Source organism: Aulonocara sp. 'chitande type north' Nkhata Bay, linkage group LG4, assembly GCF_057382095.1.
Source record: "Aulonocara sp. 'chitande type north' Nkhata Bay isolate Kocher_YH1m ecotype deep benthic linkage group LG4, A_spYH_male_GT1.1, whole genome shotgun sequence".
NCBI lineage: Eukaryota > Metazoa > Chordata > Actinopteri > Cichliformes > Cichlidae > Aulonocara > Aulonocara sp. 'chitande type north' Nkhata Bay.
Genome location: NC_141347.1, coordinates 36,318,221 through 36,345,849, shown reverse-complemented (window position 1 = coordinate 36,345,849; position 27,629 = coordinate 36,318,221). Strand labels below are relative to the sequence as shown.

The 27,629-nt window shown below is 44.2% G+C and overlaps 1 protein-coding gene across 1 annotated transcript; it reads right to left on the bottom strand.

Moving 5' to 3' along the window:
- Window positions 1-1,040: 1,040 nt before the first annotated feature.
- Window positions 1,041-15,553, bottom strand: LOC147333213 (transmembrane protease serine 9-like). Its single transcript, XM_086290239.1, has 10 exons — window positions 15,441-15,553; window positions 12,593-12,613; window positions 12,262-12,424; window positions 11,804-12,072; window positions 9,217-9,362; window positions 8,743-9,130; window positions 8,428-8,599; window positions 4,664-4,917; window positions 4,428-4,525; window positions 1,041-4,102 (listed from the first exon to the last, which is right to left on the bottom strand). The coding sequence occupies exons 1-10, from the start codon at window positions 15,493-15,495 to the stop codon at window positions 3,752-3,754; spliced, it is 1,917 nt and encodes a 638-aa protein (XP_086146365.1). The 5' UTR covers window positions 15,496-15,553; the 3' UTR covers window positions 1,041-3,751.
- Between the last annotated feature and the right edge of the window lie 12,076 nt (window positions 15,554-27,629).

Here is a 27,629-nt window from a genome sequence, read left to right as displayed (position 1 = left end):
ACAAAGAATGTAACATACATAAGCAAGTTTCTTAGTAAGAATAAACTTGTTACGGTTTTGTATGTTCACTCGTTTTAGGGGGTTAGTGAGGTAGAGGAGTGTTTATCTGGAATGGAACACAAGGAGGGAAACAAGACGCAAGGGCTCACACAACATAGATAAACAGACACACAGGGCAAAGACACAAGAGGGAATCTAATAATCAAGTGAGAAAACTCACAATAAAATACCTAAGATCATAAATGAACCTGAACATAAGCTTCAGAGCCCTTGCTGCTCATGCCTGGTTCGAGCCTTGCTCTGAAACTATGCCTCCCCCGAGCCTGCCGGCAAATGTGGCCACACTGCCTCCAGCGACCCCGCCACCGTCATCCCCTCAAGGATGGAACTCATACCCAGGCCTCGCGAATCTCCCTGGGAATCTCCAAACCAGACACCCGGCAAGTCTTCAGGGTCCACCGCCTCACTTATGCCCATTGTTACTTTTCGGTGTTGTCAGTGTTTTGTTTTTTGCGTGACTGTCATGTATTTCCTGCTTTACTTTGAAAGTCTGTGTTATCTCAGTGTGTTCAGTTTACGTTTCCTTGTCTCGTCAGGTCTAATTTGCCCCAGCTGTGTTTCCCTCCTGTGGTCCATTCCCTGATTGCTCCTTCTATGTATTTAAGCCTTGTGTTTCAGTATGTCATGGTCGCGATCTCCCCCTGTGTTGTAAATAAATAGTTTGTTGTAAATAGCTGTGAATGGATTTGTCAATACTTTCGTTTTGGGATTTTGGTGGAGAGCCTTAGTGTTTTTTTTCTCGTGTGTCTTTTCCTTATTTTTATTTTCTTGCATTGCACGCCGGTTGCCTAGGCCGGGGTGTAACACCATCGAGCAGATATTTCACGGCTGTAAATACTTGGAGATATGTGGATGTTACCAGTCATCATCGTTCCCCCAGTCAAGTACATTGAGAGAACACACCACTAGTATTTAATCAATCAATCAATCAATCAATCAATCAATCAATCAATCAATCAATCAAAGCTTTATTCGCCATGTGCAGGTTGCACACACACAACACAGACATTACATGGGGATACAGGTCAGAGATCGGTAGCGTTACAGAAAAACACTGAAATATACACTACAATGGGAAAGTACAAGAGGAAAAAAAGAGAGCTCTGCTCATGCTGGGCTCCTGGGAGGACAGCATGAGAACAGAAAACAAAAAAACTCCTCTGCACAAAGAAGCACATAAATGTCCACAGCACAACATTATGGAGCACGCGACCAGCCACAGGGTCGGGTGGGGGGTGAAGAGTAATCCGAAGCAAACACAGCAGCCATCCTGCCCAGCGCTACCATTCCAGCGCGGGCTCAGACTCGCCGTGTTCTCAGGAGGGAACAAGATTCGAAGGCATTTGGAAAGGGAGGGGGGATGAGTGTGTGCATATCACTGTATATGTATGTGTGTGTGTGTGTCCATAGTTCAGCTGAGACAGTGTCCTTCGCCCTGCCAGGCTAGGTAAAAACAGTCTTCCAGCCAACCCAGGTGGCCTTGCATGGAATGAGAAGGTACAGACTAAACAGTCGTTATCAGGGTGTTTTTGTTGGGCTCCAGCCTTGAGACTGCAGCTGGCGCCGAATGTATGGCACTTTTTCTATTTGTTCCAGAAATAAGCTCATGAAATTTAAAAAGGGAGATCACGTGAGATTGTCTCAAGTTAGAGGTGTGTTTGATAAACGCTATGAACAGACTTTCACGGATGAAATATTCACTATAGACCAATGCATACCTAGGGATCCTCCGGTTTGTAAAATCAAAGATTACGATGGGGAACTAATTATCTGTGGTTTTTACGAGCATGAGCCACAGAAAATCAATGTGGTTGTGGGTAAGCTGTATCATATAGAGAGCATTCTGACAAAACGTAAACAGAGGGGGCAAATGTATTTCCTGTCAAATGGGGAAACTGGCCTGAAAAGTTTAATAGCTGGATTAAAGCCAGTGACCTTAAAAACCTAAAATAAAAACCTTCCACCTCATTTCATGCTGGTGACATGACTCTCAGGTCTCAAGGCTTTTACGTAACACTACCTTCAAACGCTAGCCTAAATGTATTTAAAAATAACACGAGTAGCAGTTTCCGTGAGGATCTCGCCCAGTATCTCTATCTCGATGGGCCCTGGGAGGTGGCTGTCATTAAAATTTCCTATCCCTATACATGGTTCAATCTTCCAAATGATATGGCATACTTTGAATGGAGGAAAAAGAGTGATGCAGAGCAGAAGCCCGCTGATGTTGATAAGCAAAAAATATTTTTTTATGGTTTTTATGAGGATCCTAACATGCTGAGATCACAGATTGATGATGCCTGCCTTAGACGTATTGAATTTGATATTTTTCTCAAATATAACCCAATTCAGAAAAAGTCTGAATTTTCATCTGGTGGAATATATCATCTCAGAGTTTATCCCCCCCCCCTTGCATATATGCTTGGTGTCACACTAGGGGTCTGGTTAATTTTCGAGCGCAAGTTTGCCCTGTATCCCGCGGATATAACGGCTGGCTGTTACCATTTCTTTTGTTATTCTGACATTGTGACGCCATAGCTTGTTGGTGACATCTATTTGCTTCTGCTGCATGCTGTCAAAATACAGGGTACCTATGGAGATGTCGTTACACTGAGTTTTAACAAACCAGATTACATACCAGTGTCGGAACCATATCGAAAATATTCATATTGAAATCAAAACGGATCAGAAGGAAACTGTGAACTTTACCTACAATAAAACAATAGTTAAGCTACATTTCCGGCCTATTGAGGATCTGTCGTAATTCATAAACAATATGGATAATAATAGATTCATAAAATATTATGAATTTCAGGCTGGTAATGGCATGCCCGGGTTCTCAGGTGCTCCGCTTATTTCTGGGTGCGGGTTAGCATCTATTTTTTCAAAATTCTTCCAATTTGTAACTCCTTTCGTAAAGCGGGGTCTCAGCTGCCAAGAACATACAGTGGCTTACAAAAGTATTCGGCCCCCTTGAACTTTCCCACATTTTGTCACATTACAGCCACAAACATGAATAAATTTTATTGGAATTCCACGTGAAAGACCAACACAAAGTGGTGCACACGTGAGAAGTGGAACGAAAATCATACATGATTCCAAACATTTTCTACAAATAAATAACTGCAAAGTGGGGTGTGTGTAATTATTCAGCCCCTTTGGTCTGAGTGCAGTCAGTTGCCCATAGACATTGCCTGATGAGTGCTAATGACTAAATAAAGTGCACCTGTGTGTAATCTAATGTCAGTACAAATACAGCTGCTCTGTGACGGCTCAGAGGTTGTCTAAGAGAATATTGGGAGCAACAACACCATGAAGTCCAAAGAACACACCAGACAGGTCAGGGATAAAGTTATTGAGAAATTTAAGGCAGGCTTAGGCTACAAAAAGATTTCCCAAGCCTTGAACATCCACGATGGAGTGCCCATGTTAGCATGTACATGGTCTGTAATTCTGGCTCTGAGAAAGGCCCTGAGACGGACTTGACAGCCACTTCTAATTGTGATGATAATTCATCAAGTAGAATTTCACGTCCAATTTGATCCTCCACAGCTTCACCACTGAACTCTTAGATAACCAGTTACAAATAAACTCAAAGATTAGCAGACAAAGTTTTAAGCCTGTAAAGTCTCAAAGTCAAGCTTGTTCACATTCATCTGTGTCCATCACATCATGTGAATCAAGTTTGGGTTCTCTAAAGGCAGAGCTGGAGACAAAAGGCGAGGCTGAGGAGATGGATGAAGACAAAGATGAAGGAGTGAGCAGGACGACCCTCGCTGCTGTCAAACAAACAATTCGAGCGAGTTGTGGTGGCCATGGTGGTGGTGGTGACGGAGACATTGGTGGGGTTAGTGATGGTGGTGTTGGAGGCTGGAGACAAGAGTGTCCCCAGCGTCTTCGTCAGGAAGGAGTCAAAGGTGCTCACTCTGGTGAAGGTCATGACTGAGCTTCGTCTCCTCCTGGCAGAGGGGCTTGGAGCTGTTAACACGACCGCCTGGAACCAAGAGCCGCCCTGCTTACACATCAGCGGGCCGCCAGAATCACCCTGAACAAAGAGACGGGAATTCAATTTAAAATCAGAAAATCATATCTAATATTATTTGGTTGCCATGTTTTTCCCTCTAATAATGTTTTTTAAAGGTTTAAAACAAAGATACAGAGACACTCTTAAATTAAATCTAACTGGCCAAAAATGAAAACTGAAATTTCAGAGCTGGAACTTCTTACATGTTTCTGAAGATTGTAAGCACTCTGGAAACTCAAGATGATGAACTATCCAAATTCAACATGTGACTGTAATAAGCAGCTAAATCCAAATTAAACAACATGTCAGCAGACAGTGTTATAAGAAGAAGAATCCAGTCATTTACCTGCTGCAGTGCAAACACGTCTGTACAGATGCTCTCACTCGATGATGAGTTCCCACAGTTTACCACCGAGGTCTGAAACTGCTGCATAACTTCCTCAGCTAACATCATGAAAGATAAGAAAATCCTGATGTTTGACTAAAGAAACTGTAAGTGCAGTGGTCCACATGTGTAATCTGAGAGATGGACTGGTGCAGAGTCTGGGCAGAACTCTGTCAGCCTTCATGTTGCTGACTCACCTCCTCCTCTTCCAGGACTCCAACCGGCCGCCCAGCACGCCAAGCCCTCGGCGAAGGTTCTCCCGTTGTCCAAGCAGATGGGCTGGATGTAGTCGGTCAGGGTGGGCTGGGCAGATAGACGGAGGATGGCTATGTTGGTCCCGGTCGTGTTGCTCAGAGTGATATTTGTCACATTCAGCGTCACCTCAAAGGGGTTGGATCCATTTAGCTTCAGACGCCCCAACACGACAGTCCACTCGGACGCTACAGGGGAGCTGTGGGAGGAACGAAGCACACAAACATAAACTTCATCAGCTTCAAACAAAATCTACACCTTTACACTCAACTTCATGGGACCCAAGTTTTACAGATTTGAACCTGGTGACATTCAGGCCTGGTTCTAATTAAAGAGGTATATATTTAACTTCATGAACTCCATGCAGAGCAGAGCAGCATCCATGACCACAGGTGTGACATTACCCCAAGAACAAGGCTGGGAGGGGTTAAAGTGTGGCTTGCCGATCCACCGTAACCACTGGCAAAACACCGGTTAGACGTAGTTTGTTTGAGAAAGAAGTCTCCAGAAAATGCTGCCATGAAATGGACCACAACACGCTGAATCAGTTGTAAGAATGGGGACATGTTCAGTTTTAAAAAGATTTACGCCATATATATGTATATATATATATATATATATATATATATATATATATATATATATATATATATATATATATATATATATATATATATATATATATAGGTCCCTCATCCTATTCATGTAGCCCCTTCCGCCGGGGTTAGTTGGACAGCACCAGGGCCCGACATGGTTCATGCCTACTGGCTGAAGAAGCTGACTGCACTCCACGAGCGTCTGGCAGCACAAATGAACCAGCTGCTAGTTAACGAGAGACACCCGGAATGGCTAACTGAAGGCCGGACGGTCCTGATCCCCAAGGACCCCAAGAAGGGACCGGTCCCCTCCAACTACCGACCAATAACCTGCCTCAGTACTACATGGAAGCTCCTATCAGGCATCATATCGGCTAAGATGAACAGGCACATGGGTCAATACATGAGCGGGACACAGAAAGGAATTGGCAAGAATACCAGAGGCGCAAAACACCAGCTACTGGTAGACAGAACAGTCAGCCGAGACTGCAAGACCAGACTGACCAACCTGTGCACTGCCTGGATTGATTACAAGAAGGCCTATGACTCAATGCCCCACAGCTGGATACTGGAATGCCTAGAATTGTACAAGATCAATGGGACCCTAAGAGCCTTCATCAGGAACTCAATGGGGATGTGGCGTACAACACTAGAGGCCAACTCCAAGCCCATAGCACAAGTCACCATCAAGTGCGGGATCTACCAAGGAGATGCTCTGTCCCCACTGCTGTTCTGCATAGGCCTGAACCCCCTCAGTGAGATCATTAACAAGACTGGCTACGGATACCGACTACGGAACGGAGCAGTTGTCAGCCACCTCCTGTACATGGATGACATCAAGCTGTATGCCAAGAGTGAACGAGACATCGATTCACTGATCCACACTACCAGGCTATACAGCAATGACATTGGAATGTCGTTCGGACTGGAGAAGTGTAGTCGGATGGTATCAAAGAGAGGGAAGGTAGTCAGAACTGAGGGGATTGAACTACCAGAAGGCAACATTGCAGACATAGAGGACAGTTACAAGTACCTGGGGATCCCGCAGGCAAATGGGAACCATGAAGAGGCCGCTAGAAAGGCTGCAACCACCAAGTACCTGCAGAGGGTCAGGCAAGTCCTGAGGAGTCAGCTGAATGGTAAGAACAAGATCCGGGCCATCAACACGTACGCCCTGCCCGTGATCAGGTACCCTGCTGGGGTAATAGGCTGGCCAAAGGAGGAGATAGAAGCCACTGACATAAAGACAAGAAAGCTCCTTACCATGCATGGAGGGTTTCACCCCAAGTCCAGCACCCTGAGGCTGTACGCTAAGCGGAAGGAAGGGGGCCGGGGACTGGTGAGTGTCAGCACCACAGTCCAGGATGAGACAACGAACATCCAAGAATACATTGGGAAGATGGCCCCAACTGACCGAGTGCTCAGTGAATACCTCAGGCAGCAGAAACCCAAGAAAGAGGAGGGAGACGAGGAACCATCATGGAAGGACAGGCCCCTGCACGGTATGTACCACCGGCAGATAGAGGAGGTGGCTGATATCCAGAAATCCTACCAGTGGCTGGACAAAGCTGGACTGAAAGACAGCACAGAGGCACTAATCATGGCAGCACAAGAACAAGCTCTGAGTACAAGATCCATAGAGGCTGGGGTCTATCACACCAGGCAAGACCCCAGGTGCAGGCTGTGTAAAGATGCCCCAGAGACAATCCAGCACATAACAGCAGGGTGCAAGATGCTAGCAGGCAAGGCATACATGGAACGCCATAACCAAGTGGCCGGCATAGTGTACAGGAACATCTGTGCCGAGTATAACCTGGAAGTCCCGAGGTCAAAATGGGAGATGCCCCCAAGGGTGGTGGAGAATGACCGAGCTAAGATCCTGTGGGACTTCCAGATACAGACGGACAAAATGGTGGTGGCTAACCAACCGGACATAGTGGTGGTAGACAAACAGAAGAAGACGGCCGTAGTGATCGATGTAGCGGTTCCCAATGACAGCAATATCAGGAAGAAGGAACACGAGAAGCTGGAGAAATACCAAGGGCTCAGAGAAGAGCTCGAGAGGATGTGGAGGGTGAAGGTAACGGTGGTCCCCGTGGTAATCGGAGCACTAGGTGCGGTGACTCCCAAGCTAGGCGAGTGGCTCCAGCAGATCCCGGGAACAACATCGGAAATCTCTGTCCAGAAGAGCGCAGTCCTGGGAACAGCTAAGATACTGCGCAGGACCCTCAAGCTCCCAGGCCTCTGGTAGAGGACCCGAGCTTGAAGGATAAACCGCCCGCAGGGGCGTGCTGGGTGTTTTTTTTTTTTTTATATATATATATATATATATATTAAATAAAATCTGTTGAATTAGATTTTGAATAAGTAAATGAGTCTACTGCTCACTATGAGCTCTATCAATCAATAGCATCATGAAAAATGTCTAATCCCCAGCAGATCTTTAAAAATTTTAACCAACATCCCACCAAAGTGTGTAATAGACACGTGCAGAAGCTGCAGTACTACCAGGGAGAGCACTGCCAAAAAGAGAAAAGTTATGAGCAACCAAGGAAGGTGTGTAGCTAGGTGGCTAATATGTATTTACATGTAAATGTGTCTGTTTAAATCCTTTCCTGTAATTATTTTCATGCTGGCTTGAAACAGCTTAGTGCACTCATGGCTCAAAGAGTTGGCAGTTCGTCTTGTAACCAGTCTGCCCCAGGGCAGCTGTGGCTACAACTGTAGCTGCCTCCACCAGTGTGTGAATGTGAGAGTGAATGAATAGTGGCATTGTAAAGCGCTTTGGGTGCCTTGAAAAGTGCTATATAAATGCAATCCATTATTATTATTATTATTAGTGCAACTTCTTAATGTGTGTCCTATTACACGCCTCACCAAGATACTGGGGTCGTCTTTTATAAATGTACACTATGGTACCTAAACCATCTATGCAGTTTAAAGAATTAAATTACCAGGAAATGAAGTACACCACAGAAAAAAAATGTGGCCTATTAGGGCCAGAGTGCCATCATGACTGAAAAATCTAAACAGCCTTCAGATTTACTGAATATTTCCTAGTCCGAGGCAAATTAACTGTATGATCATCCGGCCAAACTACAGCTCCAACTCACCTTGAGAAACAGCTGGTGTCACTCAGCACAGAGTCCAAGGCTATCAGAGTCCCACCACACACGTGATTTCCATTTTTCTGCAGGCTCGCCATCCACGGCCACGAGCCCACTGACGCAAGCAAGGTTCCCCCGAAAATGTGTGAATTCCTCGGAGCTTGTCCACAGACTACAGCTGAGGACAAAACCAGAGGCAAACACAAAGAAATCTTAAAAACTTTAACCACATGAACCCATCAGTTCAAGTTCATGTAGTGTATAATAGACTCAAGGTTAGAATGTTTTCTTTAATAAAGTATTGTCATGATGGGTCCTCACGTTGGGCAGTGGTCAGATGCAGCGTGGTTGTTGGAAGTATTGTATTTGTAGGTGTGGCGGGGGTTGCTGGGGGGGTTGTGGTTGTTGGATGATTGGTGGTTGTTGGAAGTGTGGGGGTTGTAGTGGTGGTGTTAGTAGGTGTGGTGGTTGGCACTGGTGGCAGTCCTGTGCAGGAGACACTGAGGTCACTGTCGGTCCCAGTGGACGTGAACGTCATGAAGCCCGGCTGGTTGGAGGAGATCTTGCTGTTGATCCAAGTCTGGTACTGGGATACTCTGGCGTAGACTCCTGGAAAATTAGGCAAGGCGCAACCTTCCCCAAAACTGACGACTCCCGCCTGAATCCAGCGACCGCTCTGCTTGCTCACCATTGGACCTCCTGAATCCCCCTTTGAGAGCAGAAACATTTACTGTTAGCTGAGGAGAAGAAACTGTAGAAGGTGAAAATGTGCCAAACACAGGTAACAACAATCACCTGACAGGAGTCCTTTCCTCCTGCACTTAACCCGGCACAGATCATGTTGTCAGTGATTGATCCCACTCCATAGTTACAGTTACATTGCCTGTTTCCCACAACAGGAACCTCCACCTCTATCAGGTTTTGTGGAGAAGGAAGGGACACTGAACGGGGTAAAAAAACAAAATCTGTTTAATAAACAGCGTGTGACAGATTAAAGGTAGAAACCTGAACAGTAAACAAAGCATCGTTCCACTTCCAGGCATTTATTCTGGTGGTGAATAAGTTTTAACTCAAAGGATTTCCAACTTTCAGTGGTCACATGACAGAAAGCTGTATATATTGAACCACCAGACAAATCTGATTAAAAGTAAAAAAAAAAAAAAGAGGCACAATCAGTTTTTAAAAGTGTTTTTGACGTTCTGTTCGTATCTCTATCTTTGATGCTTCAGACATTTCCCAAATAATTCAGTCCATGTTTCTTTTAGTGTTTATAAAGTCTGTTTCCCCTCCACGCGCACAGGTTTATCATCAAAAACGAAACTGCATGAGGCCAGTTTCTTTTTTACAAACATTTCCTTTAAGGTTGGCTCAGAAACTTGGTGAATTTTTGACTTTTCGAGGACAGTGACGTCATCAGCGAGAGACCGGTGACCAGCATCGCGGAGCATGACGTCCGAGCGGCACTGAGGAGAGTGAACACAAGGAAAGCGGCGGGGCCAGGCGGCATCACCGGCCGTCTGCTGCGCTGCTGTGCTGACCAGCTAGCAGGTGTGTTCACTTACATCTTCAACGAGTCCCTGGCGAAGTCTGTGGTCCCCACATGCTTCAAAAGATCCACCATCATCCCCTGTGCCCAAGAACAGCAACCCCTCATTTCTGAACGATTACCGGCCAGTTGCACTGACCTCGGTAGTAATGAAGGTGTTTGAGAGGCTGCTGAAGAACATCATCTCCTCCTCCATCCCAGACACCACAGATCCGCTGCAGTTCGCCTACAGATCCAACAGATCCACAGAGGATGCCATCGCCCACGTCCTACACACCACTCTCAGCCACGTGGACAAGAAACAGGGTAACTATGTGCGAATGCTGTTTGTTGATTACAGTTCAGCGTTTAACACAATAGTGCCCTGCAGACTGTTCACAAAGCTGAGGGATCTGGGACTTAACAGCCGTCTGTGTGCATGGGTGTTGGACTTCCTCACTGGCAGAACTCAGGTGGTGAGGGTGGGCAGGTGCTTCTCCAACAGCATCACCATCAACACAGGAGCACCTCAGGGATGTGTCCTCTCGCCACTGCTCTACTCCCTCTACACTTCAGACTGTGTGGCCACCCATGGCTCCAACACCATTGTGAAGTTTGCTGACGACACAGTGGTGTTGGGTGCCATCTCCAACAACGATGAGGCGGCCTACATGGATGAAGTGAAGAATCTGGCATCGTGGTGCCAGGACAACCACCTCCAGCTGAACGTCAGCAAGACCAAGGAGCTGGTGGTGGACTTCAGAAGGGGTCAGCACAGAGACTACAAGCCCATTATCATCAATGGAGCTCCAGTGGAGAGGGTGCAGTCCTTCAAGTATCTTGGTGTCCACATCTCCTCAGACCTGACATGGGCTGCCCACATTCAGGTCCAGACCAAAAAGGCTAGGCAGCGCCTGTATCACCTACGACAACTGAGGAAGTTCAGGGTCTCTCCAAAGATCCTCAGGATTTTCTATACAGGCGCTGTGGAGAGCATCCTCACACAGAACATGACATCGTGGTTCGGGAACAGCTGTGTGAAGGACCAAAAAGCTCTCCAGAGAGTGATCCGTACAGCAGAACGCTGCTGCAGGATTGCTCTCCCCCCGCTTCAGGACACCTACACCAGGAGATGCCGGACTAGAGCAGCGCAGATACTGAAGGACCCGTCCCATCCTGGCAACAAACTGTTCCAACTTCTGCAATCTGGTAGAAGGTTCCGCATCTTCCGGGCAAGGACAGAGAGACTCAAGAGGAGCTTCTATCCCCAAGCCATCCGTGCCCTAAACACACACACCCGCCCTCTCACATCATCTATAATTGACTGAGACAGGACTCTTCCAGACACTAAACCAAGGCACAATGTACATTTCAATTCCTTTAATTTTAAATATGTTGATATTGTCTATCCTGTAAAATAGTCAGATGTCTATTCATATTAATGTACAGAATTCACCTGCTTGCTGCTACTACTGCACATTCACCCAATGTATATACTACATATATATATATATATATATATATATATATATATATATATATATATATATATATACATATATATATATATATATACATTCTTCCTCTACACCCCCCCCTAAAGTTTTTGCACATGTCGAGATGCGTGTCAGGCTACATTTCACTGTGTGTTATACTTGTATAACTATGCATGTGTCAAATAAAGAACCCTGAACCTTGAATAAATTCATAAATCATAGTTTCTGAAACATTTAGGCTTCTCTTCAGCAACAGAATCATAAAATAAGCAGACAAAGGCTCCTTTATGGATACTTTGGAGAAGCTGTTTGTTTCCTGTCATCCTCAGACAATATTAATCTGTTCTAACCAGTGACCCACCTCCACTTCCTATGTTGCCCCAGCCGGTGACCCAGCTGTTAACACCGCTGTAGAAGATGCTGTCTGAAGCTGCCAGGCAGACGGGAGAAATGTAGCTGCTGAAAGTCACCGGTGAGGAGAGCTGCAGGAGGCAGATGTCGTTGTCGTTGGTACCAGAGTTGTAGTTTGGATGTTTGATGATCTGTGTTACTGTCCGAGACGCTGCATTGGGGTTAGATCCCTGTAGACTCTGAAGGCCCAGATTCACAGTCAGACCGGTTGCAGTAATGCTGAGATCATCAGGAGCGACACGAACAGTGCACAGTTGTTACAATTGTTATAGACGAGAAAACATATATAAAGTTTGACTTCCTGCCCTGTTAAATATTTATCCTGTTACCACCCTCAGCCCCCAGATTAGGACCCTCCATAATTTCCTTAAATCATGTTTAGAGTGCAGCTTCAGCCTCATCACTCACCTTCTAAAGCAGTGAGCAGCAGTCAGCACCCACTGACTGTTAATGAGGGATCCTCCACAGAAGTGGGACCCAGATCTTTGCAGACTGACCTGCCAGGGCCAGCTGCCAACAGGGGCCACCTGTCCTCCTACAATCCTGGTGTTCAGAGACGCCTTACCACAAACTGAAGACCGACATTAAAACACAGAGTGAGCATTACTGTAGGAGCTGTAAACTCTCAGCACTACAAACTGCTGAGTGAGGACACAGTGATCCTGGAGTCTACAGTTCACTCACAAACTAATATTCATATGAAACTAAAGATTTATTACACAAAGAGGCTTTTTCTTACCATCCAGCTGTGACTCAGACTCTGAAACACAGAAAACAAACCATTTTAAAACTAAAAATCTTCATTTATCTGTCTGTGATTAGTTCACTGTCGTTAATAATAGTGGGAAAGTTGATTGTCTGTGGTTAGCTATAAGCATCCAGCAGAAGCTCCAGTAGTGGCTGTAGCAGTGAGTCAGTCCCCATGTTGGAGAATTTTAATGACATCATCTGACCAATAGCACGGCTGCTGTGAGGCGACTCTACTAACAGACCCTTTAAAATCTTGATTATGTGACCAGCTTTGTTTATGCTGCCACCTGTTAATTAATTGAATGTATTTTGGGAAATTTTCAACTTGTATACATATTCATATATATTTATATGTACTGTATGTGTTGTTTACTCCATTAGTTTTACATTTGTGGTATTTCTTCATTAACAGACGGATGACGGCACCCACTGGACTCCATTCCAATAATTCCAACTAATCATTGACCGAGCAAAGCAGTCAATGACGCCAGTGGGCAGCTTCATCCATCTGTTAAACGCAATCTTTGTAGGTATGTCTGTGAATGTTCTCAGTCATCCAGGTCATCATAGTCTAAGGAGCTTAGAAAGAAAAGCGTCTGGACTTCTTTGAGTTGCTTGAAGACGTTTCACCTTCATCCGAGAAGCTTCTTCAGTTCTAAGGTCAAATGGTGGAGAGTCCCAGATTTAAACCCAGTGGGAGTGACCCCCCACAGAGGGACAAAGGACCCCCTGATGATCCTCTACCAGTTGGAGCGTCCCCAGACGCCTTAACGCCCACTCACATCCTGGGCCATCTGACCTCAGGAAATCACATGATAGGGTGGGGCCAGGTTTCACAATGAGCTCACCCGAAACCCTGGCTGATTGGGACCCACACCCGTTTTTACACCTTAACTCATGTGATTAGGTAGAGGATCATCAGGGGGTCCTTTGTCCCTCTTTGGGGGGAAACTCCCACTGGGTTTAAATCTGGGACTCTCCACCATTTGACCCTAGAACTGAAGAAGCTTCTCGGATGAAGGTGAAACGTCTTCAAGCAACTTAAAGAAGTCCAGACGCTTTTCTTTCTAAGCTCCTTAGACTATCTTTGTAGGTAGTTTGTGTGTGTGTGTGTGTGTGTGTGTGCGGGGTTACCTTTTACACTGTTAATGTTTTCGTTCTATAGACTGGTTTTACCTCCATTTCTGAGAGGATCGTTATCGTGCTGTTTGTCTCGAAAGAGTTTCCTGATCTGTGTGTGTGTGTGTGTGTGTTGGTCTGGGCTGCACACACAGTATTTTCATCTTCCACCCTCCATCATTTCATAGAAAATGGTAAATGGTAAATGGCCTGTATTTATATAGCGCTTTACTAGTCCCTAAGGACCCCAAAGCGCTTTACATATCCAGTCATCCACCCAGTCACACACACATTCACACACTGGTGATGGCAAGCTACATTGTAGCCACAGCCACCCTGGGGCGCACTGACAGAGGTGAGGCTGCCGGACACTGGCGCCACCGGGCCCTCTGACCACCACCAGTAGGCAACGGGTGAAGTGTCTTGCCCAAGGACACAACGACCGAGACTGTCCAAGCCGGGGCTCGAACCGGCAACCTTCCGATTACAAGGCGAACTCCCAACTCTTGAGCCACGATCAAGAGTTCCTCACCGTAGTTTGGACACAAATGATGCGGCACCTTCTCAGAATCTAACGCACTTCCTGCACTGAGCTATGATGAATGAAACCTGTTATCACATCTTTAACTGTTAAAGATGTTATCACATCTTTAACTGGCACAACAAACTGCTGCGCATCGCCGTCACACTTTTCATTTAAAAAACGTCTCCAAAGCTCAGAGATCAAACATCCTTTTGAAACGTCTCAGTCGGTTAAGCTGCAGCTAATAATCCCATGAATGACTGAATTAAAGAAATAAGACAGCCAGCTTTCCCCTTAAATATATTTCCAATTAAATATTAAAGACACACATTTTTTAAATTTTAACTAAAGTGATACAACGTTTCAGTCCACATTGTGCAGACTGAGATATGATCATGAAAGCAGATCTAAAATATTTACTAAATCTGACACTCGACACTTAATGTCACTAAATAATGACGGGGTAGCTTTAATTTTATTGAAAAATATTTATAAAATAAACTTTTATTGTTGGAGGAAATTAAAAATAATCCTCTCTGTTTCTTTTTCAGATGCCATTAGTGTGATTCATGTAGTGAAGACAGCAGCTGCAGAAAGCGGTCATACGCACAGAGAGCAGTTTTAAAGTTATAAACAACCATCAAATAATCATTAATAAACATAAAGATTCAAACCTCTCATAAAGAAACTTTTATGAGAGGTTTGAATCACAGCCAAGTTTGAATGAAGCTTTATTGACCAGGACAGAAAGTAAAACTGCTACTGAAGAATCAGGAGAACATTTTTAAATAAAACATGTATTATATATGACATTTATATTATTATATCATGTGATCATGAGCTCTGAAACACGATATATGTACATGTACTGGAACTCAGTTATTGATCTGAAATGTTTAAGCTTAATCAGGTTAAGGTGATATCCTCCTTTGTCACACGTTTAGATCCTCATGAATAAATGATGTGTGTCAATCAAAGCTGACTGAATAAACCAACAAAAGTTAAGGTGAAATAAAGAAGTTAAAACCTCTCAGCTGCTTCCAAACCAAACAGATCATCACGTTTATCTGTGAACCTAAAATAAACCACCAGTCCTCCTTTTCCTGCAGTGTCACTTTAAAGTGAAGCGCTGTGCTCCTGAGTGTTTTCGCCCTCTGAGTCGTACCTGCTGCAGGTGTGTGCAGAGAGCTCTTACCTTGGGTCAGGAGCATCAGCCCAGCAGCCAAACACATCACTTTGTAGAAAGCCATCGCTGTAAGATCCAAACCTCCAGACCTGCTGAGGCATAAATAACCTTCCTCTCTCCTCCTCCTCTCTGTCTGCGGTGCATCCCACACCAACACCTGTCTGACGACACGCCCAACATTGCAGCTCACCTGATTTTCCTCACATCAGACACAGTGAAAAAGCAAAGAAGCCAATGTGGGCGACGTGAGAGGGGTGACTCGGAATAAGAGGAATCATGATTTCACTCCAACAAAAAAACACACAACTTTTCTATTCCCAGTAACCTGATGGACCTCCTGCGTAGAGTCACGCACGGATTTATTCTTGGGTCAGAAACTATGGTCAGCACCTGAGTTTCTCCAGTGTCTGCGTGGCAGCCTTAATGCATTTTATCTGCATCCCCTGATTTCCTGAAGTCATTTTGCTTCAGCTGATCTTGAGAAGCGCAGTACTATTCAAATTCAAATTCAAATTCAAATTCAAATTTTATTTGTCACGTACACAGTCATACACAGTACGATATGTAGTGAAATGCTTGGACAACTGCTCGTGACCTAAAGAGAACAAAAAAGGAAAAGGCTATGAATAAGATAGGAAATAAATATGAAAAATTAAAAAGGGTAAATTTAACTAAGAAGGAATAAAATATAAATTAAGGTTAAAAATGAAATAACTGTACAACACAAATTAGAATGAAGGGTAAATTTAACTGGGAAGAATAAGATAAAGATAAATATATAAATTAAAGTTGAAAATAAAATAACTGTACAACAAAATACAAAATACACAATACACAATATAGAACTATATAAGAATGTATGAAGAAATATAAATGTAAATAAATATATACACAATAACAGCAGCACAATCAGAAATACGATGTAAGCTAGCTGTTCATCAGTGTACCAAAATTTTTGCTCATTAAATCAGGCTTTTGGCACAACTGAGGCTCTTTCAGGATTTTAAGATAACGTATCAATTTATAGAAAAGGAGTATTAAAAGTTGTGTTAGCTGGACTCTCAACACTGATGCTGTTTTAGACTGACATGTGAATAAAAGCTGTAATTGGTAACTCTACATTGCTCATAGATGTGAGTGTGACTGGTTGTCTGTCTCTATGTGTTAGTCCTGCAACAGCCTGCGACCTGTCCAGGTGTACCATGGAGCCCTGGGATAGGCCCCTGTCACCCTGAAAAGGATAAGATGGATGGAACATAAGCGTGTCCTCTACTTCTAAGAGGAAAAAAAAGAGGTGGACCAAGATTGGACTCTTGAGGGACCCCGCATGTGAGCAAAGTCACTGGTCATAAACCCATAAACTATAAACCTGTTGTCTTCTTCCTCCTGCTCCCTTTAGAGGTCACCACAGCAGATCATCTGCCTCCACCTCCTCCTGTCCTCCTATCCCAGCATCATCCTCTGTCACTCCACCCCGCCACATGTCCTCCTTCACTACATCCAAGATTCTTCGCTCACGTCTATCTCTTCTCCTCCTGCCTGGCAGCTCCATCTTCATCGTCCTCTGTCCGGTATATCCCCCCTCCCTCCTCCTCTCAGATCATCTCAGCCTCTCTGACTCCCCCCTCCATGAGACATTTCATTTTGTGTCCTTTACAGTCCCAGATCACTATGAGACCTTCAGCTGACATGTACAGGAAGAACAATGGCAGAACATCAGCAGGTGAATCTCACCTGTCAGCATTCCTGTGTAATGACATTAGTCTGATACTAATCTGTCACTCAGTGAACACCAACCTCACAGACATCTTTCACACACTGTGGAGCGTGCAGGTTTTTTCCCTGATGCTTCAGATAATAAAGATTCAGATTTCTTTCCAAATTTGCACAGCGGAGGAATTTGAATGATACTTTATTTTATCTAAAATCAGGTCTGAACACATCCACTCGCACAGTCTTTAACTACGTCACTCACGGAGAGAGTCCCTAAAATAGCCTCCAGGTTAATCCCGGGGCGCTCGTGTTAAAGTTAGTGTGAGAAACAACAGTCAAAAAAAATTCGGCATACACTCACCCTCTCATTCCAGTGAGCTACCCCGGGGCGATCGTGGCTCAAGAGTTGGGAGTTCGCCTTGTAATCGGAAGGTTGCCGGTTCGAGCCCCGGCTTGGACAGTCTCGGCCGTTGTGTCCTTGGGCAAAGACACTTCACCCGTTGCCTACTGGTGATGGTCAGAGGGCCCGGTGGCGCCAGTGTCCGGCAGCCTTGCCTCTGTCAGTGCGCCCCAGGGTGGCTGTGGCTACAATGTAGCTGCCATCACCAGTGTGTGAATGTGTGTGTGAATGGGTGGATGACTGGATATGTAAAGCGCTTTGGGGTCCTTAGGGACTAGAAAAGCGCTATACAAATACAGGCCATTTACCATTTGCTCTTCCACATGTGCTCTTCCACATGTGCTCTGCCCTCTTATCATCTTTTCTTTTTTCCTACCTCCGGTGGTGTCTGAGAGAAAAGGTGAGGAAGCACTTGAACTCATCCTTTTTCCTCATGGAGTAGATTTTGCGATAGAGCTTTTTCTCAGCAGCTTCTTTGGTTTGTTCTGGATGGAGACAGATCATGTGATAGGTGTAATTGATAAGGCCAAACAGTTCAGGGGCTGATCGTGTAGCCAGCGGTGGCGATGAAGCTGGTCCAAATGCCAACCATGTGGGATGCAGCCGCATGTACATAACTGCAGACCATCGGGCAGTTTTGCAGGGCCCAGTGTACGGGGCTTGGCAGAGGCAGGACCGGGCGGTTCACTGACCTGTGGGGGAATGGCAGCCACAGGTGGTGGAGCTGGTGATGGTGGAACTGCAGGCGACGATGTGGAAACTGTTGATGGTAGAGTAGGAGGTGGTTGAACGGACTCAGAGCCAATAGCGGACACAAGGTTGTGCTGGAGCACACCTGAACTGAAAGATGTGAACAAACACTGGGCTTGCGCTGAACTGCTCTGTGATTGGAAGTCTGTGATCGGACCTTGGAGTGTCCATCCTAAGCAGGTTTTGACCACAGCAGAAGAGCCATATGGACCATGGCTAACTGGTGCAGTCGGCGTGATGAGGCGAGTATGATCTGAGCCTATGAGCAGTAGTCGAGCTGCTTTGTTAACAGCTGATAATGAGATGCCTTGAAGATGTTTGTAATTCCTTTGGAGAGAGAATACGGGTGTTTCTCTGGGTGTGCAGTGGAAGAGATCCTGAAACTTACAGAAAAAATCTGAATAGTTTCAACATGTTGACGGACAGGTCTAAGTGACAAATTCTCAGCTTTCCCAGTTAGGTGGCTGAGCTGCTGATGTCAGAAGCATGGTACGTTGGGAGCCATCATCAAATACTGCATATGTCATATGCCATTACACAGGAGCACTTTCACAACTTTTAATAGTACAGTAGGACAGTCAACAGTATATCAAAATACAACGTCCTCACTACAGGATTAATTTCAGTTCTAGGTCTCTGATTTACCTCGCACAGGATCTGTAGATGTCGTCCCATGCAGGTGACACATGCTTTCCTCAGATCACACTTTGCAGCCTGATGAGTCCTAGCACAATGCCAAAACCGTTTGTTCCTCTTTACCCGGTTTATTTTCTCATCCTTTGTCTTGTGAATAAACTCAGGACACTTACTGATGCGGTGTTCAGGTGAGCAGCAGCACATGTAGCCTTAATCGTTAGGATGGGTTGTGATGCCTGTACAGGATCATCAGATGTATTTGCCCCATGTAATATTGTTGCAAGTGGAGAGGTGTACTTACAGGCAGCTCGTGGCTGGCTGAAGGACGAAACAGGACTGTCCTTTCTTGGTTGACACCTGCACTCCATTTGCAACCACGATAAGAAAGGTAAGTTATACGTCATTTCTCCTTGTTTCCTATAAACATGCCGTTTAAAGCGACTACAATGCTCTGCAGGCAACTGTTCAAGCAGGCGATCAACATAGGAGCCACAATTTAGTTCTGTCCATCCTTGATCACCCGTGGTGCTAAGCAAACCAACTAGAGCTTGTACACGAAGACCAAAGTTATTTATTTCGAAGTTATTTCGGATTTCATCTTCTCCGGTTGCTGCTTTACAGGAGGGTGCTGCCTTTGTTCAGGAATGCAAATGAGAGGTTGAGCGGGGTCTTCATCTAGAGCACATGTGTCAAACTCAAGGCTCGTGGGCAACACACGGCCCGGCATACATTCATATCCGGCCTGCGAGATCATTTTATATAGATTTTTTATTACTGTTATGTATGGCCCGGCAATATGCGGTGCTAATAACACACAAACAACAGATCCCATAATGCAGTGCTGCAGCCTTCTTTGCCGAACACTAGGCTACCTGGGAACATTCCCGCATCAATCAAGTCAAACTTCAGTTATTGCGAAGCTAGCTGCTCACAATGGCGAAGAGAAAAGTTGATTCTGAAAACAGAGCCTTTCAGCACCGGTGGGAGACTGAATATATGTTTACAGACATTGCTGGTAAACAGTTTACCAGCAGTTTACATTGCTGGTAAACTGGTAAATCACAAAGTGAAGCTGTTGTGAAAGCAAATTTTATTGTAGCAGAGGAGCCAAATCAGCCCGGTACCGCTCTGAAGAGCTGCATGATGAAGCTGTGCGACGTCTAGTGTCCAGACAAAACAAAAAGGGAGATCAGTTTGAGAACAGAAAAAAACACCTCTGCACATGAAAAAACTCTTAATACACCAAAGAAACACATGACAAGCAACAGGGGGGGTAAAGGGTGCAGCATCGGAAGGGAATAAGCGTCGAAGGCATTTGGAAAGGGAGGGGGGATGAGTGTGTGCATATCAGTGTATGTGTCTGTCTGTCTCATGTTTCCTGTTTTATTTTGAAGGAGTCGTGTGTTCTTTGTTCATTGTATTTAGTTTCACTTCCCTTGTCCTGTCATTAGGCTCATGTAAGTCAGCTGTTCCTCCATGTGTTCCCACTTCCCCTAATCACCTCCTGTGTATTTAAGTCCTCTGTTTTCAGTGTGTCATTGTCAGGTCGTTTGTTGTCCTTTGTGTCATGCTTCCAGGTTCTGTGCTCTAGGTATTTTTGTGTCCATGTTAGGGTTCATGTTTTGGGTTTCTATGTTATCTTAGCTCTCCCAGTTTAGGTTATTGTTTAGCTTCTCCTCTGCCTTTTGTTTTGTAATGTTTTCACCAGCCTTAATAAACAGCTCGCTTTCTGTTAACATTTAAGTTTTTGTTTCATGGTGTCCGCATTTTAGGTCCTTTTCATAATACATACAGTCTGCCTCTGCCAGACTGTGACAATGAGTTTTTTTGTGGAGTGACAAACTGGATCTGCCAGTAACAGATTAAAAGCACAATAGAGTTCAAGAGTTGAATGGGTGTATGCAAAAGTGCAAATTCATGTTGGCAGCACTGAAAGTAAGAAAACATCCACTGGTTAAATGAGATGATAGATGATTTGAAAAAAATCATGCTAAATGATCCTAGCACGACAGCTGGCAGGTTATTAAAGCCTCTGCACACGCTCAGTTTGACACAGCTGAAACAAGAAAAAAGGTTCTTGTTAAACTTGGTGCATTTTTCTGTTTAATAATTATTTTGGGGGGTAGTACAAGCTGTGTCTCAGTTTCTGTGGAGAAATGTGAACACATGTGTTGAGCACTTTGAGTATTTCAACGACACATTGCTGCTTTGTGCTATGAAAACGCAACACACCTTTGTTATCACAGTACTGTACTTTACAGGCTCCAGCAGATCAGGATAACAGTGTTTATGACACTTTTAGGTACACCTGTTCAGCTGCCTGTTACGACAGACAGTCGCATGGTTGCAGTTCAATGCATTTAGGTATGCAGATATATGAAGATGACCTTCTGAGGTTGAAACTGAGCATCAGAATGAGGAAGAAAGGTGATTTAAATTTGAACGTGGCATTGTTGTTGGTGCCAGACGAGCTGAGTGTTTCAGAAACACGAGTCATCAGACTGGTTCAAGCTGTTGGGAAGGCAGCTGTAACACAAACAAGCACTCGTCAGTACCAAGGCGTGCAGATTGCACAGTACAGAAAACCTTGATGGGCATCTTTCACCTGATGTGTCTCATCGCCTCCACCGACATCTGCCCTCAGCCAAGCCATCACCTTCACTGTTGCCAGTTTCTGGCCTGCCAGTCTGTCCCTTGTTGGGATTTAAATATATAATCTGAATGCCTATTTGATGATTATATTGTTTTATGGATAAGAGAGGCCCAACTCTGAGTACAGTCTGTGCCAAAAAGTACTGACAGGAAACTGTATGCTTTTGCAGAGAAAATTCAATTCAATTTAATTCAATTCAATTTTATTTATATAGCGCCAAATCACAACAAAAGTCACCTCAAGGCGCTTCATAGATACAGAGAAAAACCCAACAATCATATGACCCTCTATGAGCAAGCACTTTGGCGACAGCGGGAAGGAAAAACTCCCTTTTAACAGGAAGAAACCTCCAGCAGAACCAGGCTCAGGGAGGGGCGGGGCCATCTGCTGTGATTGGTTGGGGTGAGAGAAGGAAGACAGGATAAAGACATGCTGTGGAAGAGAGACAGAGGTTAATAACAGATATGATTCAATGCAGAGAGGTCTGTTACAGGGAGTGCAGAATTATTAGGCAAGTTGTATTTTTGAGGAATAATGTTATTATTGAACAACAACCATGTTCTCAATGAACCCAAGAAACTCATTAATATCAAAGCTGAATGTTTGTGGAAGTAGTTTTTAGTTTGTTTTTAGTTTGAGCTATTTTAGGGGGATATCTGTGTGTGCAGGTGACTATTACTGTGCATAATTATTAGGCAACTTAACAAAAACAAATATATACCCATTTCAATTAGTTATTTTTACCAGTGAAACCAATATAACATCTCCACATTCACAAATATACATTTCTGACATTCAAAAACAAAACAAAAACAAATCAGCGACCAATATAGCCACCTTTCTTTGCAAGGACACTCAAAAGCCTGCCATCCATGGATTCTGTCAGTGTTTTGATCTGTTCACCATCAACATTGCGTGCAGCAGCAACCACAGCCTCCCAGACACTGTTCAGAGAGGTGTACTGTTTTCCCTCCTTGTAAATCTCACATTTGATGATGGACCACAGGTTCTCAATGGGGTTCAGATCAGGTGAACAAGGAGGCCATGTCATTAGTTTTTCTTCTTTTATATCCTGTCTTGCCAGCCACGCTGTGGAGTACTTGGACGCGTGTGATGGAGCATTGTCCTGCATGAAAATCATGTTTTTCTTGAAGGATGCAGACTTCTTCCTGTACCACTGCTTGAAGAAGGTGTCTTCCAGAAACTGGCAGTAGGACTGGGAGTTGAGCTTGACTCCATCCTCAACCCGAAAAGGCCCCACAAGCTCATCTTTGATGATACCAGCCCAAACCAGTACTCCACCTCCACCTTGCTGGCGTCTGAGTCGGACTGGAGCTCTCTGCCCTTTACCAATCCAGCCACGGGCCCATCCATCTGGCCCATCAAGACTCACTCTCATTTCATCAGTCCATAAAACCTTAGAAAAACCAGTCTTGAGATATTTCTTGGCCCAGTCTTGACGTTTCAGCTTGTGTGTCTTGTTCAGTGGTGGTCGTCTTTCAGCCTTTCTTACCTTGGCCATGTCTCTGAGTATTGCACACCTTGTGCTTTTGGGCACTCCAGTGATGTTGCAGCTCTGAAATATAGCCAAACTGGTGGCAAGTGGCATCTTGGCAGCTGCACGCTTGACTTTTCTCAGTTCATGGGCAGTTATTTTGCGCCTTGGTTTCTCCACACGCTTCTTGCGACCCTGTTGACTATTTTGAATGAAACGCTTGATTGTTCGATGATCACGCTTCAGAAGCTTTGCAATTTTGAGACTGCTGCATCCCTCTGCAAGATATCTCACTATTTTTGACTTTTCTGAGCCTGTCAAGTCCTTCTTTTGACCCATTTTGCCAAAGGAAAGGACGTTGCCTAATAATTATGCACACCTGATATAGGGTGTTGATGTCATTAGACCACACCCCTTCTCATTACAGAGATGCACATCACCTAATATGCTTCATTGGTAGTAGGCTTTCGAGCCTATACAGCTTGGCGTAAGACAACATGCATGAAGAGGATGATGTGGACAAAATACTCATTTGCCTAATAATTCGGCACTCCCTGTAATACATAGTGAGTGAGAAAGGTGACTGGAAAGGAAAAACTCAGTGCATCATGGGAATCCCCCGGCAGCCTACGTCTATTGCAGCATAACTAAGGGAGGATTCAGGGTCACCTGGTCCAGCCCTAACTATATGCTTTAGCAAAAAGGAAAGTTTGAAGCCTAATCTTGAAAGTAGAGATAGTGTCTGTCTCCTGAATCCAAACTGGAAGCTGGTTCCACAGAAGAGGGGCCTGAAAACTGAAGGCTCTGCCTCCCATTCTACTTTTAAATAATCTAGGAACAACAAGTAGGCCTGCAGATCGAGAGCGAAGTGCTCTAATAGGGTGATATGGTACTACAAGGTCATTAAGATAAGATGGGGCCTGATTATTTAAGACCTTTTATGTGAGGAGCAGGATTTTGAATTCTGGATTTAACAGGAAGCCAAAACAGGAGAAATCTGCTCTGTCTTTCTAGTCCCTGTCAGGACTCTTGCTGCAGCATTTTGGATTAGCTGAAGGCTTTTCAGGGAGTTTTTTTGGACATCCTGATAATAATGAATTACAGTCGTCCAGCCTGGAAGTAATAAATGCATGAACTAGTTTTTCAGCGTCACTCTGAGACAGGATATTTCTAACTTTAGAGATGTTGCACAAATGGAAGAAAGCAGTCTTACATATTTGTTTAATATGTGCGTTGAAGGACATGTCCTGGTCAAACATGACTCCAAGGTTCCTCACAGCGTTACTGGAGGCCAAGGTAATGCCATCCAGAGTAAGAATCTGCTTAGATACCATATTTCTAAGCTTTTCAGGGCCGAGTACAATAACCTCAGTTTGATCTGAATTAAGAAGCAGAAAGTTAGCGGCCATCCAGGTCTTTATGTCTTTAAGACATTCCTGCAGTTTAACTCATTGGTGTGTGTTATCTGGCTTCATGGACAGATAGAGCTGGGTGTCATCTGCATAGCAGTGAAAATGTATGCTATGTCTTCTAATGATGCTGCCTAAGGGAAGCATGTATAATGTAAACAGAATTGGTCCTAGCACTGAACCCTGTGGAACTCCATAATTAACCTCAGTGTGTGAAGAGGACTCTCCATTTACATGCACAAACTGGAGTCTATTAGATAGATATGATACAAACCACTGCAGTGCAGTACCTGTAATACCTACAGCATGTTCTAATCGCTCTAATAGGATATTATGGTCGACAGTATCGAACGCTGCACTGAGGTCTAGCAGGACAAGCACAGAGATGAGTCCACTGTCAGAGGCCATAAGAAGATCATTTGTAACCTTCACTAAAGCTGTTTCTGTGCTGTGATGAGCTCTGAAACCTGACTGAAACTCTTCAAATAAACCTCTGCAGATGATCTGTTAGCTGTTTGACAACTACTCTTTCAAGGATGTTTGATATGAAAGGAAGGTTGGAGATTGGCCTATAATTAGCTAAGACTGCTGGGTCTAGAGATGCTTTTTGAGTAAAGGTTTAACTACAGCCAGCTTGAAGGCCTGTGGTACATAGCCGATTATTAGAGATAGGTTGATCATATTTAAGATCGAAGAATTAATTAATGGCAGGACTTCTTTGAGCAGTTTTGTAGGAATGGGGTCTAAAAGACACGTTGATGGTTTGGAGGAAGTAATTATTGAAGTTAACTCAGAAAGATCAATTGGAGAAAAAGAGTCTAACTTAACATCAATGGTACTGAAAGTAGCTGTAGATAATATTACATCTGTGGGATGATTATTGGTAATTTTTTCTCTAATGATAAAAATGTTATTTGTGAAGAAGTTCATGAAGTCATTACTAGTTAACGTTAAAGGGATGGTTGGCTCAAAAGAGCTCTGACTGTTTGTCAGCCTGGCTACAGTGCTGAAGAGAAACCTGGGGTTGTTCTTATTTTCTTCAATCAGTGATGAATAGTAAGATGTTCTGGCTTTGCGGAGGGCTTTCTTATAAAGCAGCAAACTATTTCTCCAGGCTAAATGATGATCCTCTAAATTTGTGACACGCCATTTCCTCTCCAGATTACGAGTCGTCTGCTTTAGGCTACGTGTTTGAGAATTATACCACGGAGTCAGGTACTTCTGATTAGAGACCTTAGTTTTCACAGGAGCTACAGTATCCAGAGTCGTACGTAGTGAGGAGGTGAAATTATTAACAAGATGATCGACCTCTGTTGGGGTAGCGTTCAGATAGCTGCTGATAGGTTTGTAGCTTGAACCCATCTGCTGGAACGTTAAGGACAATCTGCTACGCAGCAAAAAGCAAGACACAAGGCATCAAAGTTCTCTGGTTTACTCATGCATGAGGGAGACCTGGCTGGAGCCAAGCGTCGTTCCTCCACTTGACCACCATCAGACTCTCAGCCAGGCTCCCCATAGCACTCCTTTTATTGTGGTTACATGAATATGCATAGGGTCATTAACATATAGCATCTCACATAGGTATACATGTGAACAAAGAATACTGTGTGTGTGTGTGTGTGTGTGTGTGTGTGTGTGTGTGTGTGTGTGTGTGGTACTGCTGATCAAAGGGTCATAAAAACACACAAGCAAACATCCTTGGTCAGGAAGAGGGTAGACCCCCCCCCCCCCCCCCCCGGTGAGGAGGTCCAGCAGTTCATCTAAACAAAAAGCACTTAGACTAGAACAGACGTAGCTACGTTAATCCTACCATAAAACAATAAGACAAGGTACGACCTCTTCCCATGCTCCCAGGATATAGGTGTGCATTCCAGTATGGAATACACACCAAGCCTTTGTAGCCTGCTAAAGATCACACAACCTATCACTACACAATTGATTATACACCTCTAAGAATATATGGTTAAATATTTCCTAATACAAATGACAATAATAAAATCTAAACCCATCAGTTGCTCTGCTCTGTGTTGGTACAGGGCATTGAAGATGATAACAGTGGGTGGATTATATTCTTAAACTTAGTTACAGTGCTTTCAGAAAGACATCTACTTTGATAAAGTCTACTCCCCACTGCTGTGTAATCAATTATTGTAAATGTAAATGTTATCAGGAAATGATCAGACAGCAGAGGGTTTTCAGGAAACACTGTTAAATGTTCAGTTTCTATGCCATATGTTAAAACAAGATCTAGAGTGTGATTAAAGTGGTGGGTGGGTTCTTTTACATTTTGAGAGAAGCCAATTGAGTCTAATAACAGACTAAATGCCATGTTGAGGCTGTCATTTTTAGCATCTACATGGATGTTAAAATCACCCACAATAATTATTTTATCTGAGCTCAGAACTAAATTAGATATAAAGTCTGAGAAATCAGACAGAAACTCTGTGTAAGGTCCAGGTGGACGATAGATGATAACAAGTAAGACTGGTTTCTGACTTTCACAGCTGGGGTGGACGAGGCTAAGCATCAGGCTTTCAAATGAATTAAAAGTCTGTCTGGGTCTTTGGTTGATTAATAGGCTGGTGTGAAAAATTGCTGCCACACCTCCCCCTCGGCCTGTGCTTCGAGGTTTCTGGTAGTTAGAATGACTCGGGGGTGTTGATTCATTTAAACTAACATAATCATCCTGCTGCAACCAGGTTTCTGTAAGACAGATTGTTGATCAATTATTAAGTCATGTACTAACAGAGACTTGGAGGAGAGAGACCTAATATTTAATAATCCACATTTCACTGTTTTACTCTTTGGTTCAGATGTGGATACTGTATTGTTCTTTCTTTGTGATTGTTTATGTTTAAGTTGTTTGTTGCTGGTTTTTAGTTTGTTTTTTGTCTGTTTGGAAGCTGACACAGTCTCTATGGAGATGGGTTTTTGGGGGGGTAGCAGGAGGAGAGAAGCTGCAGAGAGGCGTGTAAGACTGCAACTCTGCTTCCTGGTCCCAACTCTGGATAGTCATATTTTGGGGGGTTTAATAAATTTGTCCATATTTCTAGAAATGAGAGCTGCTCCATCCAAAGTGGGATGGATGCCGTCTCTCCTAACAAGACCAGGTTTCCTCCAGAAGGTTTGCCAATTATCTATG

Excerpts from the sequence above, each read along its gene's own strand:
- LOC147333213 (XM_086290239.1), bottom strand. The coding sequence starts at position 15,495 with ATGGCTTTCTACAAAGTGATGTGTTTGGCTGCTGGGCTGATGCTCCTG. Across the intron at positions 9,131-9,216 it reads GAGGAAAGGACTCCTGTCAG|GGGGATTCAGGAGGTCCAAT; the intron begins GTGATTGTTGTT and ends CTGCTCTCAAAG. Across the intron at positions 4,526-4,663 it reads GAGTCCTGGAAGAGGAGGAG|CTGAGGAAGTTATGCAGCAG; the intron begins GTGAGTCAGCAA and ends TCATGATGTTAG.